Genomic DNA, 16,501 nt, shown 5'->3' on the forward strand with positions numbered 1-16,501 from the left:
GGTCTGATCCTTGACACCTTTACTCACACTGAGTAGTATCTTGGCGGCAGATTTTCAAGGTATTTAGATGCTTAAAGATGGATAGGCAAGTTTACCCTGCCTAAATACTTTTAAAATCTGTCCCTTCCTTCATTAGCCAGTTCCACTGAAATCAATGTGAGTATCTGTGGAGTAAGGTGTTACCCAACCTAAAACTGGCACTGTGATGGAGTGCACCTGGCCTTTGTGGCTCCCCACAGGAGGCCACACTGCTCTGCTATAGCCCACCCCAGGAAGCAGCAAAGTGAAACAGAAAGGAGCAGCAAAGATGAGTCCTCCAAGCCTGCCTAGAGAGGCTTCCTGGAAGCAGTCAGTCCGAGCCTAGCAGGCTCAGATAAAAGGATCTGCAGAGCCTTAAAAGGTTAGTTCCTAGCTGGGACCAGAGGACAAGGGTGCTGCGCTGCGCTGCGCTTTTGAGCTTGAGGGAGAACTAGAGTTTGTTTCTTGCTGCATTTGCTTAAACTGGGTTTGCAGGGAGAGAGAGAACCTAAAATCCTTAGCCCTGAGGGAATGGTGACACTAAAACAGGCCAAGTAGGAAGAGGCCCAAGGAAGAAACAGCAACAAACTAAAATCAAGCAATGTGCACTGCTGTTTATAATGTCCATAGGTTGGAACCTGGAGTGGTGGGCAGGCCTGGGTTTCCCCTGCTGCGACAATGGCATAAACCCCAAGAAGGGGACAGGGCGTAGGTGAGAGCCAAAACAAAGGGCTCAGAGCTAGGGCTGAACATCCTAGTAGGGGCAACAGGACTGCTCATTTATTGAACTCTTTACTACCCTGGAAGTGATTCATTTGGACTCTGTGACTCAGCCAGAGGGCCAAGTCATGGAAGACCCACCCGGGTCAGTCAGCAGCTTACAGGAGGCACAGGGTGAGAAAAGAACTGCAGTACCACACTCAGCTGCTAACAGGCACTCAAGAGGTGAGTGCCTCCCATCGCAGGCCCTTAATTAAAAAATCCAACTTACCATCGAGTTTCAATATAAACGTTTTATCTGTGCAGGAGTTTGTTGCTGGATGAATAACCTCACATCTGAATGTTTTTCCATTATCAGATGCATTAGCAGTAAATTGTGTTTTCAATGTAGAGAAACATAAATGATTTTTTCCAATGTGGGTATCTATGTTATGATTGTCTTTAGGTAACTCTAACCAGTCTTTATACCATGCAACTTTTATATTTTCCGGTGCAAAATCTGATATGGAAACTTCAAGACAGACAGTCTCATTGACCTGGGGTGATGCGGGTGTTGCTCTAATCTCAGAAATGGCAGGAGACTTTGCTAAAAAGGAGGGATAGTTTTCCATTAGAAACACAGTACAATAAAACAATCCTGGGCACTATCAATGGGATTATCAAGAAAAGAAAATTAACCAGCAAAAGAGAAAATATTCACTTTTTTTTTTAAATGGGACAGAGCACCTGGGCTTGATCCTGCACAAGGCCATGTGCACAGTACTCTTCCATATAAGCACAGGTTAAAAGTGTTAAGCAGAACAGAGAAAGCCAGGGAATTTGATCCTGCATGAATGAGTTCTGCCACCAAATCACTTTTCTCCAGGAGCAGGAGTAAGGCCAAAGAGTGGCATGTGCTGCTAAGCACTTCATTAGAATGATGAGGATTGTGATTGAATACATATGTCAGGAACACCCATCTGTAGGGCCCTATCAAATTCATGGCCATGAAAAACATGTCACAGACGGTGAAATCTAGTCTCCCAGCCATGAAATCTGGTCTTTTGTGTGCTTTTACCCTATACTATACAGATTTCATGGGGGAGACCAGCGTTCCTCAAATTGGGGGTCCTGACCCAAAAGGGAGTTGCAGGGGGGTTGCAAGGTTATTTTAGGGGGGTTGTGGTATTGCCAACCTTACTTCTGCACTGCCTTCAGAGCTGGATGGCCGGAGAGTGGCGGCTGTTGGCCAGGTGCCCAGCTCTGAAGGTAGCACCCCGCCAGCAGCAGCAGCGCAGACGTCAGGGTGGCAATCCCATACCAGGCCACCCTGACGTCTGCGTTGCTGCCGCTTTCGGAGCTGGGTGGCTGGAGAGCAGCGGCTGCTGACTGAGGGCCCTGCTCTGCAGGCTGCAGCGCAGAAGTAAGGGTGGCAATCCCATACCGGCCCTCCTTACTTCTGCCCTGCTGCTGGGGGCGGCTCTGCCTTCAGAGCTGGGATCCCGGCCAGCAGTCGCCGCTCTCCAGCTGCCCAGCTCTGAAGGCAGCGCTGCCCCCAGCAGCAGCACAGAAGTAAGGGTAGCAGTACCGCAACCCCACCTCCTACAATAACCTTGCAGGCCCCAGCCCGCTACTCCTTTTTGGGTCAGGATCCCTACAATTGAAACACTGTGAAATTTCAGATTTAAATAGCTGAAACAATGATATTTACTATTTTTTAAATCCTATGGCCATGAAATTGACCAAAATGGACTGTGAATTTCATAGGGCCCTACCCATCCGCAATCCATGTAAGAAGGGGAAGGTAGAGACTCTAAGGATATGTCTACCTTACAGTTAGAAACCCGCATGACCCATGTCTCGGGCTCATGGGGCTCAGGCTGTGGGAGTGTAAAGTGCAGTGTAGATTTTCAGACTTGGGCTGGATCCTGGGCTCTGGGACCCTCCTTTCTCGAAGGATCCCAGAGTCCAAGCTCCAGCTCAAGTCCAAACGTCTACATCGCAGCTTTACAGCCCAAGCCCCAAGAGCCTGAATTAGCTGACACAGACCAGCTGCAGGTGTCTAACTGCAAAGTGACTATGCCCATTTACAGACAAGATACATGTTAGGAGAGACTTGAGAGGAGTGTCGCTTTAGTTTTAACACATTTTCCAGGGGGAGGAATCCCAGATCTTTCTGAAACCTGGAATTTTAAATGTCTAGCAAAAGACAGACAAACCTTGGGTTTAACTTCAGCCTGTGTCAATCCTAATTTCTGCCAACGTGAACCGATGCACAAGGCCCCAGAGGCAAAAAGTCCCTCCGGGTGGGGTGGTGTGTAAGGGGAGTTCTATGGACTGCTGCTACACTAAAAGTAGCCAGCAGCGGGGTATAGTCAAGGGGGCAGACTAACAAAGGTCTTCAGGTGCTTAAAGATAAGTGCTTAGTTGGATTTATGAATGGGTCTGGCAGGTTAAGTGCCCAACTGCCGCTGAAAAGCTATTGCAATTAGGCACTGATATCATATAGGTACTTTTTGTAGATCTTACTAGGCTCCTATCTGCATCTTTAGGCACATATCTGCCTTTGAAACTCTGGCCCTAGATCTTTTCAGCAGACTCCATCTCTGGGACTCCCATGCAGTCCTGACTGGAGCCTAAACTGCCCCTGACAAAATACAAGTAGGGAGAGCAATACCCAGGTGAATCTCATTGTTGCTAGAAGATATAATGTACACCCTCCTGCACCATGGTTGGTGGATCTGGCCAGCTATCGGTAAAACAAAAATATTTTTTTCCTCATGCTCTAGAAAACTCATTGCTCTATTGTAGACCCACAGACTTGTTAAACATACCTGGGAGTTTTAGATACACATTTTTTGTAATGGGCTTTGTCAGAGTCTTGTGCATCACCATTATACCAATCTTTCTGCCATAATCTTGAGCAGAGGGTATTAGCTGAAGACCAGAAGACGTATAGAAAAGGCCCCTGTTATCCTGCTTTGGCTCTTGTACTGATGAACCCTCCTTGATTACATCTTTCTCCTGAAACCACTGGACTTGAATATCGTTGGGAAAGAAATCCATGATTTCGCAGGTCAGAGAAAGGGGTTTTCCATACTCCACATCATTTGGACTAAGAACAATACTTGTAATTCTTGGGAAATCTGCAAAAAGTGTTGAAATATATTTTATCTGCACAAACAAAAGGAATATTCAAGAAGGTACTACTGTTGTTTGTGTTAATATTAAATATATACAGAGTAGAGTGTGAAGTTGATAGCTGTGGGGTCTGATACACAGGAAGTAACCAAAGGCTCAGAGTTAAGGAAGTGACTGTGCTTTTGGTAATTTAAACACATTACAAGAATAACTTTGCAATCCCCCATAAATACATGTATATAACTGGCCAAGGGAAGTGAAGTCCTACACTCAATTTGATGACATTTCTCTGTTTTTATCTGGATATAATGCAAGAACTCTTAAATGCTGCATCTGCTCAATTCCAAAATTTCAGGAAATGTTATAGACATCAGTGGGCAGAATGCTATTGATTTTGGTGAAAAATGGAAAATCGGAAAGGGGGATGAATGAAGATGGGCGCTATCATCTGGTTAGCATAGACAACAGCTTCAGCCACTTATCTAATTGTCTGTAGATCCAATAACCAGTTGATGGCACCCATTAACACATTCCAGCCTAACTCCCCCCACCATCTAAGCTCTGCCCATCTTCCCAATAAAGTTTAATATGGTGACATCCTGAATGACTTTTATCTCCCAGAGAGAAAGGGGGGGGGACCAAAAACAAACAAAAATGGTGAGGTGGGAATAGAGTGGCAACTAGAGTGGCATGAGCTGAAAGAGGGGAGTAGGGAGCATGGTGGACTGAGAGTGCACCCAAAGCCTCTAGAATGGCAAAATGTGAGACCTTGGCAAAGGGAAAAATGGGAAGCACATAGAGATCTTACCATGGGGGAGAGCTAATGGAGGGAGAACACAGAAACCCTGGGATGGAGGAAGAATGGAGAACAATGGTACAGGCCTGGGGGGCGGGAACAGACCCCTGCCAGGGTGTGAGGGTGCAGGGAGTCCCTACAAAAGAGGGGGATAGGAGGGTGGCATTCAGGGAACTTGTGGTGGAGAATGGAGGGATGCAAGGGTCCCCTGGTGCGTGCAATGAACTTGGCCTACAAAAGCTATGAAGTTTGACCCCTAATTTATATACCTTTCAGTAATTGTTCAGCTATAGAGCTTTTCTAAAAAATAGTTCCTTCTTTGCTTTTTGGCAGAGCTCCCAGTAAGTTACGTCATACTTCTAGTCTTCAAAAGGACACGGATAGGGAAATGTTCCATATCTCCTAAGAATGCTTGTTTTCTCATTGTTGATCATAAATTTTTTAAGCTTCCTAGAGTCTCTTAAGCCTGAGATTGTGAAATTTGCCTTAGGGATTTGGACACCTAGTTCCCATTAAAGTTAATGGCAATGAGGTATCCAAATCCTCTCAGTGGTTTTGAAATTCTCAACCTAAATCTATCTTTACTGAGTATTTTTCCCTACGTTGCACACACTGGCTTGTTATTGTACGGTTGCTCATCAGAAATCTGTTGGCTATTGATACTGGGACAAGTAAGTGTTTTACTTGATTAAAATATTCTATGTTCTCCCCTCTACATGCAAGGGGAAGGGAGTAGAACCTTGCGGAGCCAGACTGGGTGGTAAAGAGGGCAGGAGCAGCATTTTCACTGCATGTTCACTCCTTATCCTCACACCACACCTCAACCCTGTGGGGGCAGGGTCTGTGGCCAGTGGGGAGCTGTGCTATGGCTGGAATAGGTAGGGGAGAAGATGCTCCACACAGTATTCCTCCTGAGTCACTAATGAGATATCTCCAGGAGAGTTCCTGCCCCCCAAGGCCCGTACCATTGTTCTCTGTTCTTCCTCCATGCCAGGGTTTCTGTGTTCTCCCTCCATTAGCTCTCCCCCAGGGTAAGATCTCTATGTGCTCTCCATTTTTCCCCTTGCCCTTTGCCAAGGTCTCACATTTTGCCATTCTAGAGGCTTTGGGTGCACTCTCAGTCCTCCATGCTCCCTACTGGTCCAAACAGCATCAACATCTGCTCTAGGCCTGTGCCCTTCCCATATAACATAAAGAAGACTAAAGGAGAAAGCAGGATTACCTTACACAAAGAACAGACAATTCAATAGTCACCTTTTAACATGAGAGGATAGGACTTCTTCGTAGTTCTGTTGCAATGGATGACTTCAATAGTGAACTCTACTGCATGGTCCTCAGGTTCAGGTGTAAATGTCACCTGGCTTACTCTGTGGTACAGATTTGTTGCTGTATCAAGTTGAGGGTCCTGGGTTTTAATTGCAGCCTCGGTGAGTTCTTCAAAGCCTCTCATCCAGCGCACTTGACACTGTGCTGGGTGGTAATCTGTCACCTGGCAAGATAATGTGACGGCCTTACCACTCTCAGGGATACTGGGCTCACATACAATATTTGAGACTTTTGGAATAAATACTGCAAATAAAACAACAAATAAGGCAAAAGTAGAATGATTAGGCAGTTGAGAGAAAACAGAAGCTAAAGTACAGACCTTCCACTGTGTTTCTATTAATAAGAAATTCACAATAGCTCCCAATGACAGCAAAGATCTTAACAGCTGCATGTGAGCAACAGGAAAGGAAGGAGAAAAATAACAGAGGAAAATAGGAATGAAAATGGGAATAAAACTCAGGGGAAGAGGTAGAGACTCTAAACGATACAGTTCTGTAAAAAACAGCACATCCTGTCTGTCAGAAACAGAAGTGTTATCTCTGTGAAAAGTATCAGAGGGGTAGCCATGTTAGTCTGGATCTGTAAAAGCGGCAGAGTCCTGTGGCACCTTATAGACTAACAGACGTATTGGAGCATAAGCTTTCATGGGTGAATACCCACTTGTCAAATGCATGTTAAAGTGGGTATTCACATGCTTCTGACGAAGTGGGTATTCACCCACGAAAGCTTATGCTCCAATATGTCTGTCAGTCTATAAGGTGCCACAGGACTCTTTGCCATTATTACATCTCTGTGAAAGTCTGTTTCATTATTTGATGTCTTATTTTATTTATATATTGTGATAGACCCAGACCAGTTGGGTACAGCAGATTAGAAGAAGGTAGATATACTGGCCACTGGATTAACAGTTTTCTGTTCCCTGACTGACCAGAGCAGGGGCTTCTCCAGGGTAATGAGAACACCTGACTCCAATTAACCTGCAAAGAGTCAGGTGAGGCCATTAAGCTAATGTGACCACCTGACTCTAATTAAGGCTCCTCTGATAATATAAAAGGGCTCACTCCAGTCAGGCAGAGAGGAGCCAGGGGAGAGGAAGTGTGGCTGAAGGGCTGGTTAATGAAGACACCCTCAGTCATTGGTAAGGGAGAAGCAGGAGAGCTGTGGGAAAGTTGCCCAGGGAAATGTAGCAACTCTGGCAGTAAAAGGTTGGCTGCCAACAGCTGCTACCGTTAGGGTCCCTGGGCTGGAACCCGGAGTAGAGGGCGGGCCCAGGTTCCCCCCAACCCACCACTACAGAAACACTTCCTGGGAGGGGAAAACAGGCCCCTGTCAGGACAGAAGGCTAAACTATTTTGGCATGAGGCCACAGGAGCAACAGAGACTGTGGGAATTCTCTCACCAACCTCCATTGCTGGCTTATGATGAAAAGGGCTCAGTAGACTGTATCCCTGGCCCTAGAGAGAGAAGGGCTACGTGGAGGGTTGCAGTGAGCCTCTGAAGCTAGCATAAACTGCCTGGAAGCGCGGGACCCACGGGGACAAGTTCGGAGCTCTACCACAATATATATATACATACACATATACACACTAGGGCTGTTGATTAGTTGCAATTAACTCAAACAAATTAATCACAATTAAAAAAAACTAATTGCAATTAATCGCAATTTTAATTGTACTGCTAAACAATAGAATACCAATTGAAATGTATTAAATATTTTGGAAGTTTTCTAGATTTTCATATATATTGTATTCTGTGTTGTAATTGAAATCAAAGTGTATATTATTTTTTATTATAAATATTTGACTGTAAAAATTATAAACAAAAGAAATAGTATTTTTCAATTCACCTCATACAAGTACTGTAGTGCAATCTTTTTGTCATGAAAGTGCAACTTACAAATGTAGAAATTTTTTTTGTTACACAACTGTACTCAAAAACAAAACAATGTAAAACTTCAGAGCCTACAAGTCCACTCAGTCCAATTTCTTGTTCAGCCAATTGTTGAGAAACAAGTTTGTTTACATTTAGAGGCGATAATGTTTACAATGTCACCTGAAAATGAGAACAAGGCATTTGCATAGCACTTTTGTAGCTGGCATTGCAAGGTATTTACATGCCATATATGCTAAACATTCATATGCCTCTTCATGCTCCGACATGCTTTCATGCTGATAATGCTTGTTAAAAAAAAATGCATTAATTAAATTTTGAGACTGAACTCCCTGGGGAAGAATTGTATGTCCCCTGCTCTGTTTTACCCACATTCTGCCATATATTTCATGTTATAGCAGTCTCAGATGATAATCCAGCACGTTGTTCATTTTAAGAACACTTTCACTGCAGATCTGATAAAACGCAAAGAAGATTTCTAAAGATAGTTACAGCACTCAACCCAAGATTTAAGAATCTGAAGTGCCTTCCAAAATCTGAGAGGGACAGGGTGTGGAGCATGCTTTCCGAAGTCTTAAAAGAGCAACACTCCGATGCGGAAACTACAGAACCCGAACCACCAAAAAAGAAATTCAACCTTCTGCTGGTGGCATCTGACTCAGATAATGAAATGAACATGCGTCGGTCTGCACTGCTTTGGACTGTTATCGAGCAGAACCCGTCATCAGCATGGATTCATGTTGCCTGAAATGCTGGTTGAACCATGAAGGGACATATGAATCTTTAGTGCATCTGGCACATAAATATCTTGCAATGCTGGCTACAACAGTGCCATGAGAACGCCTGTTCTCACTTTCACGTGACACTGTAAGCAAGAAGCGGGAAGCATTATCTCCTGCAAATGTAAACAAACTTGTTTGCCTGAGCAATTGGCTGAACAAGAAGTAGGACAGAGTAGACTTGCAGGCTCTAAAATTTTACATTGTTTTATTTTAGAAGGTTTTTTGTACATAATTCTACATTTGTAAGTTCAACTTTCATGATAAAGAGACTGCACTACAGTACTTGTATTAGGTGAACTGAAAAATACTATTGTTCTTTTACAGTGCAAGTACTTGTAATCAAAAATAAATATAAAGTGAGCACTGTACAGCTTGTTTTCTGTGTTGTAAATCAATATATTTGAAAATGTAGAAAACATTCAAAATATTTAAATAAATAGTATTGTTATTTTTTAATCATGCCATTAATCGCGGTTAATTTTTTTAATTGCTTGACATTATATATATAGTGTGTGTGTGTGTCTATATAAGCTATATTGATTTCCCAGAGGAATGCTTTAGAAAGTAAAACATGCCACATTTATGTACAGTAGTTTACAAATGTCCCCAACCTCCTTGAGCAGTGAAACTTTGCATGCACAAAAACAACGAGGACTCCTTGTGGCACCATTTATTCTTTTGCGCAGAGACTGTCCGGTTTGGCCAATGTATAAATAAATAAACACAAATCTGACATCAGGAATTATAACATTCAAAAACCAGTAGGAGAACATTTCAATTGCCCTGGTCACTCAATTACAGACTTAAAAGTGGCAATTCGTCAACAAAAAAACTTCAAAAACAGACTCCAACGTGAAACTGCAGAAGTAGAATTAATTTTCAAACTGGATACCATCAAATTAGGCCTGAATAAAGACTGGGAGTGGATAGGTCATTAAAAAAACTAATTTCCCCATACTAATTTCCCCCTACTGTTACTCACACCCTCTTGCCAACTGTTTGAAATGGGCCACCCTCATTTCCACTACAAAAGTGATTTTTCCTCCCTTGGTATTCTACTGTTAATTGAATTGTCTTGTTAGACTGACTCCCCACTTGGTAAGGCAACTCCCATCTTTTCATGTACTATGTATATATACCTCACACATCTGATGAAGTGGGTTCTAGCCCATGAAAGCTTATGCTCAAATAAATTTGTTAGTCTCTAAGGTGCCACAAGGACTCCTCCTTGTTTTTGCTAATACAGACTAACATGGCTACCACCCTGAAACCTGTTTGCATGTGCAGGCATCAGTCTGGGATCAGAAAAGAAATGTTGGTAACCTGAACCAAGCACAGGATTTTTAAAGAAAACTCTGGGGGAGGAGTTAGCTCTTGGTTTTCTTTTTTAGATAGTAAAAGTATAAAACGTGATCCTGCACTTACCCACTCATTTTTCTAGTCAGGCAAAACCAGCAGTGATTTCAAAGGGTATTTTGCCTTCATAAGGAGTGTAAGATCTGGCCTACAGAGAGAACACAGAGGCCTTGCCTTCACTAAGAAAAAACGTGGTTTGTTTGGGTGTTTTACATATGTAAAAATCCATATTTTAATACATGTTAGCTCACTGAGGTGACACCAAAGCTCCTACTTATTAAAATTGCAATGGTCTTGTCTACCAGAGGATTTTAACGTGTGTGTTAATGTATAAAAATACACCCGTTTTCCTACTGGGGATGGGGCCTTTTGATGAAATTCACCCCCATGTAAAGATCTAGCAGCTCTAAGCCTATGCAGCAGTTAAATCCACAAAATGTGGCTTTGATGGTGCCTAGGCCTTCTGCTGGCCCTCTGTGGAGGGCTGTATTTCCCCTTTTAAAAGGGAGCACCTGAGTACTGCAGAAAGTGACCCAGAGATCGATAATTTTTTGCTTTAAAAGCAATGTGTGTGTTATGGAGATGGTTGATACAGTTTTCATTTTACTATTAAAATAGTATTTTGAGAATTAACTTACTCAAATTTTCCAGCTCCCAAGAAGATTCTTTATACTGGTGTGAGCCTTTAAGTTTAGCTTTGCAGATGAATCTCCTTCCAATATCCTCAACTGCAAGACGTAATATTAAGCTACTGGTGCAGAAGAAAAGTCCATGTGGTCCACTTGTCACGTCACTAATGAAGGGTTTCTCTGGCACTCCATCATCATCTTTATACCAAGCCAATTCAATTGTTTCAGGGTAAAAAGAATGAATTCTGCAAGTCAAAGTTATAGGCTCATCTGGTCTTGGCACATCTGTAGAACATAGGATTGGATCCAATACTGGCATGGCTAGAAAGTAAAACAATGAGATTTGCGCATTTAACAAGAATCAGCTTTTTAAAATGTGATGATCAGCACACGACCAGTTCTGTAAGGTACTGAGCACCATCTGCTCCCCTAGAAATCAATGGGATTTGGGGGTGCTGAGCATCTTGCAGGAGACCTTATGTCTAGACTCTTCTACCTCATCCATCTCATTTGCTATCTTAAGACTTTGTACTCAACATACATGAGTGTCATAGTTCACTCAAATAAAATATTTTACAGTAGGCCAAATAAAATATTGAGCTCAGGTACACCTAAAGGTGAACTTAAAAGATCAGAATCACAAAATAAGCAGTTAAATTCAAGCTTCTCTCTCTCTGCAGATTTCTACATGTGTTTGCAAGGGAGATTTTCTGATGTTTATTCAGGAAAAATCTACCCTATTGCCCACAAGAAGAATCTCTTTGGACATCTATCAATATTGTATACTGCACAGAAAGCAGACGTTACATACTGCTACCTCTAACTTTAGGCAGAAAGCTGCTTTATTAATGCACTGTATGTAGAGTTACACACTAATACAGCTGTTCTACTAAGCAGTCAGTCAGTCTGAGAAAGCAGGACTAGCTGTCATCTCAATTCTAAACCCAATATATAAATTTTAGGAGCAGATACAAAAGATCAATTAAGCTATAAAGAGCTTGAAATCACAATGTCCAGGGGAAAAAATAATTCTCAATCTACATGTAACAGTTGCTGTTCCAACACTGAAAATGTGATGCCAAGACAACAAATCTATTTTAAGCAGCTAAACTCACCCAGGTTGTCAATCGTAGAATATCAGGGTTGAAAGGGACCTCAGGAGGTTATCTAGTCCAACCCCCTGCTCAAAGCAGGACCAATCCCCAACCAAATCAATGACACAGTAGAAAAGTTCTGTGCTATGGGGTCAAGTTCAATATACAGTTAGTCCCTGGTTTTAAATGAGAGTTGGTAGTATTTTCCCTCTGCTGATACTCACAACTTCTTGTCAACTGTTGGAAATGGGCCACCTTGATTGCATTGCCCTCATTAACACTACAAAAGTAATTTTTCCTCCCGGGGTATTCTCCCCTTTTTGTCAACTGTTGAGAATAGGCCACTTCCACCTTAACTGAATTGGCCTTGTTAGCACTGACCCCCCACTTGGTAAGGCAACTCCCATCTTTTCATGTGTTATAATATATATTCCGCTTACTATATTTTTCACTCCATGCATCTGATGAAGTGGGTTTTAGCCCACAAAAGCTTATGCCCAGATAAATTCATAAGTCTCTAAGGTGCCACAAGGACTCCTCATTGTTTTTATTCCAATTAAGGAAGCCACTTTAATTTTAACATGCCACAGACCATACTTTCTTTGGGCCACGATGCACAGGCCAGCATGCCAGCAAGGCATACTTCCCAGCATCTGTAATTGCTTCTTGACTCTATGTATATCTCAAGTGTAACCTTTTAAGTTCTCCAATGCAAAATTTACATGATATTTTCTGAATACTTAAAAGGGTCTGTTATTCACAAGTATTCATGTTTCCAAGCAGTCCAAATGAAAACTAGGGAAACACCTTGTGACTTTACTAGTTCTTGGAAAAATATGAGAAGATACCTAAGAATTCAGTTCTGAGATACTAACATTACCACATAGATAGGATATAATATGTTACCAACAGCAATGCCAAATAAGGGAAACTAAAGCCATAGATCTTCAAGCAAAGGGAATCTGGGGTAAAGTATTATATATAACCACAGAGACAAAGAGCACCAAGCCTCAAAATGCCATGAATGAAAAACCCAAGGTTAAATGCTGCCTGAATTTCCCATCAGATGGCTTTGCAATGTGGAGCTAATATTCATTTTGAGAAGAAATATTTTATTGTAATGCCAGCTATGAACCTGTCAACAATAAAATTGTCAACAAAAGTCATTACAAAATTATTCAAGATAGCTAAATCCAAAGCTGACTGCAAAGAGTTACAGGGGGATCTCAAAAAACTAGGTCACTGGATGAAAAAATGGCAGATGATATTCAACATTGAAAAGTGCAAAGTAATGCATGTTGTAAAAAAATGATAGGGTCTAAACTAACTCTTACCACTGAATAAAGAGATCTTGGAGTCATCATGGATAGCTCTCTGAAAACTTCAGCTCAATACACAGCAGTGATCAAAAAGGCTAACAGAATGTTAGGAACTTCCAGGAAAGGAGTAGAAAATAAGACAGAAAATATCATAATGCCCCTATATTGATCCTTATTGTGCAGGCACCTTGAATACTGTGTCCAGTTCTGGTTACCCCATCTCAAAAAGGATACAGTGGAATTGGAAAAAGTTCAGAGAATGGCAACAAAGATTATCCAAGGCATGGAACGACTTCCATACAAGAAGAGACTAAAAAGATTAGGGCTGTTCAGCGTCAAAAAGAGACAATTAAGGGGAAATATGATAGAGGTTGTCATAAATATAAAGGGAATGGTAAACACCTTTAAATCACTCCTGGCCAGAGGAAAAACCCTTTCACCTGTAAAGGGTTAAGAAGCTAAGATAACCTCACTGGCACCTGACCAAAATGACCAATGAGGAGTCAAGATACTTTCAAACCTGGAGGTGGGGGAAACAAAGGGTCTGTCTGTCTGTGTGATGCTTTTGCCAGGACCAGAGCAGGAATGCAGGTCAGAACTCCTATAAAGAGTTAGTAAGCAGTCTAGTTAGATAGGCGTTAGATTCTGTTTTGTTTAAATGGCTGATAAAATAAGCTGTGCTGAATGGAATGTATATTCCTGTCTTTCTGTCTTTTTGTAATTTAAGATTTTGCCTAGAGGGATTCTCTATGTTTTGAATCTGATTACCCTGTAAGGTATTTACCATCTTGATTTTACAGAGGTGATTCTTTTACTTTTTCTTTAATTAAACTACTTCTTTTAAGAACCTGATTGCTTTTTCATTGTTCTTAAGATCCCAGGGTTTGGGTCTGTGTTCACCTATGCAAATTGGTGAGGATTTTTATCAAGCCTTCCCCAGGAAAGTGGGTGTAGTGCTTGGGGGGATATTTTGGGGGAGGAGACGTTTCCAAGTGGGCACTTCCCCTGTTCTTTGTGTAACACTTTGGTGGTGGCAGCTTTTAACCTAAGCTGGTAAGAATAAGTTTAGGGGGTCTTTCATGCAGGTTCCCACATCTGTACCCTAGAGTTCAGAGTGGGGAAGGAACCTTGACAGAGGTCTATACAAATAGGAAAGTGTTATTTACCCTTTCCTACAATACAAAAACCAGGGGTCACCCGATGAAATTAACAGTCAGCAAGTTTAATACAAGCAAGAGGAAGTACTGTTTCAGTCAACACATGGTTTACCTGTGGAACTCACTGGTATGGGATGCTGTGATGGCCAAAATGTATAACTGTGTTAAAAAAGAACTAGATAAGTGAATGGAGCATAGGTCCATTAATGTCGATTAGCCAAGATGGTCAGGGACATAACCCCATGTCCTGGGTGTCTCTAAACCTCTGACTGTGTGGGAGGGGAAGACAGGTAGATCAATCCAGTATTGCCCTATTCTGTATGCTTCCCCTGAAGCTCTGGCACTGGCCACTGCTGGAGACAGAATACTCAGCTGGATTAACCATTGCTCTAACTCAGTATGGGGCAGTTCTTATGTTCTTAATTCAGACAGTAACTGAACTTGAAGAAGCTAAACTTTGCGTACTGCAAAGCACTTTGCTTACCTATGACCTTCAGTGTTGTTGTTTCAATAGCCGGATGTTGCTGAAGGGCCTCGTGTATGATTTCAAGAGAAAGTTCTGCCTTATCTAGCTCATGCACGTTTGGAGATATATGAATGATGCATGGAACTTCATAAGTGCCATTATCTAGTGACTTCAAGTATATCTGAAACTGAAAATTCTTTGACTTAGTCAGGAGAGCAGCACTTTCCCCATCTTGCTGGATGTCATCCTTTTCACTGTTCCAACAGTAAATTTTCTCCTTTTCTTTTTGTAGATACTTTTTCAGAAAAAAAGCTACAGTTATAGGTTTTGGACGAAAGCCAGAAAATTGACAATACAAAGAAGTGTCTTCTAAATGCTTCATTTCCACATTCCCTATGAATACCATTATTGTTGGTGGAACTGCAATAAAATATGAAAATATGTAAGTTAGTTGCACAATGCACCATGCTGGGAAGAATGACACTAAAAGGTGAACTGCAATTTTTCTATCTCTGCTGCATAAGTTACACTGTATTTCTGTATGCTAAAGCATTGTGCTTACCAACATTAACTATCTTTACCAATGCTGAATTTTTAAATATACCATATGGTTGAATTCCCTTGATTCAAATGCCCCAATTGTTGTTTCTTCTCCACAATCCTTAGTAGATAAGTGACTATATGGTCAGATACATACAGTCCTCAAATTTTTAGTCTTTCACATAAATCTTTCTCAATAAAGGGGTATCTGAGCAAGGGTTACATCTCCCTTTTTATGTATCAGTATTTTTTCTGTACAGTTAGTACTAAAAAAATAGATCATATTGTTAAAAGTTATCACTTTAAGTTAATTCCAGTTACTACTGATGTTGTGTTTGTATGGAAGAATTCAGAATGACACTCTCACTTACTAAACCAATAAAAGGCAACTTTAAGAGCAAATCCTTTTGTGACAGTATATGAAAGCAGAGCATTTCTTACCAAGCCTGTCACTTCTCCTGTTTAATACCTATCATGTTCCAATTTGTTTAAAATGTTCTAGTCAAATACAAAATAATACCTAATTTTTTCCCAAAGGGCTTCAGAGGCAGTGAAGGATTCAGTGAAAATGGGGGTTGAATAAGCAGGGGAACAAAAAGCAATGGCGTGCCCTGCTTTTGGGACATTTGACTAACCTTCAGTTAACCGATGGGTGGCTAAAGAGCATTCTGAGGTACTGATTGTTGTTAGTTTGTCCACTAGTGTTAGCTCTTGTGAATATCTGAATTCTAAGTTTATTAGTTTCCATTAGGATTTCATTAGCACAGTGCACCTTTAAAACTACTTACTTTTCTTAAAACACTTATTGTACACGAAAACTCCCAAACTGAGCACAATAATACAGGCTATTATTGTTCCAATGACAGCTCCAATTAAAATGCTTGAATCGGACCTGGGGGCTGTGAATGAAAAAAAAAATCTGATAATCCTAAACTTGCTCAAATCAAAGAATTTAGTGAAACATATCCACTCCTTCATTTCCTTGTTGAATATTTGAAATGTCACAGAAAAGTTAAAGTAGGCCTAAAATTATAACCCACTGAACTACAAAAGAGACCACAGAATAACTGCCAGGTATGTTTTGCTGTATCAGATCAGAGCTTCCAAAGGTTGTAATAAGAGACCACTAAGAGTACTGAAACGCCCACTTCAAACATTACATATTTGCAAACCTTCACGGATGAAGACCACAAAAAAGTGTTGCAATGTATTGTAGAGTCAAAAACAGCCTTTTGTTAAAGACAAGTCTGGATCAACTCAGTGAGCTTAGAGAGGCACCAAAATGTTG

The 16,501-nt window shown here is 41.4% G+C and overlaps 1 protein-coding gene and 1 long non-coding RNA gene across 7 annotated transcripts in view; one reads left to right on the forward strand and one right to left on the reverse strand.

Moving 5' to 3' along the window:
• Positions 1-15,324, forward strand: part of LOC140912650 (uncharacterized) — a 56,101-nt gene extending 40,777 nt beyond the window's left edge. The window contains exon 3 of the long non-coding RNA XR_012159332.1: positions 14,966-15,324. This is a non-coding gene — a long non-coding RNA (uncharacterized LOC140912650). The remainder of the gene's footprint in view (positions 1-14,965) is intronic.
• The window catches only part of NCR3LG1 (natural killer cell cytotoxicity receptor 3 ligand 1), a 33,005-nt gene that overhangs the window by 6,566 nt on the left and 9,938 nt on the right, over positions 1-16,501 (reverse strand). For 3 of the 6 annotated variants that reach the window (XM_073347378.2, XM_073347380.2, XM_073347381.2), the window contains exons 4-9: positions 16,002-16,112; positions 14,692-15,093; positions 10,647-10,958; positions 5,909-6,223; positions 3,552-3,863; positions 1,010-1,324 (exon numbers count right to left, since the gene is read on the reverse strand). In XM_073347378.2, the coding sequence (XP_073203479.2) occupies positions 1,010-1,324; positions 3,552-3,863; positions 5,909-6,223; positions 10,647-10,958; positions 14,692-15,093; positions 16,002-16,112 (1,767 nt within the window). The remainder of the gene's footprint in view (positions 1-1,009; positions 1,325-3,551; positions 3,864-5,908; positions 6,224-10,646; positions 10,959-14,691; positions 15,094-16,001; positions 16,113-16,501) is intronic. The other 3 variants (XM_073347379.2, XM_073347382.2, XM_073347383.2) reach the window with 3 other exon arrangements.

This window comes from Lepidochelys kempii, chromosome 6, assembly GCF_965140285.1.
Source record: "Lepidochelys kempii isolate rLepKem1 chromosome 6, rLepKem1.hap1, whole genome shotgun sequence".
In the NCBI taxonomy this organism is placed as follows: domain Eukaryota; kingdom Metazoa; phylum Chordata; order Testudines; family Cheloniidae; genus Lepidochelys; species Lepidochelys kempii.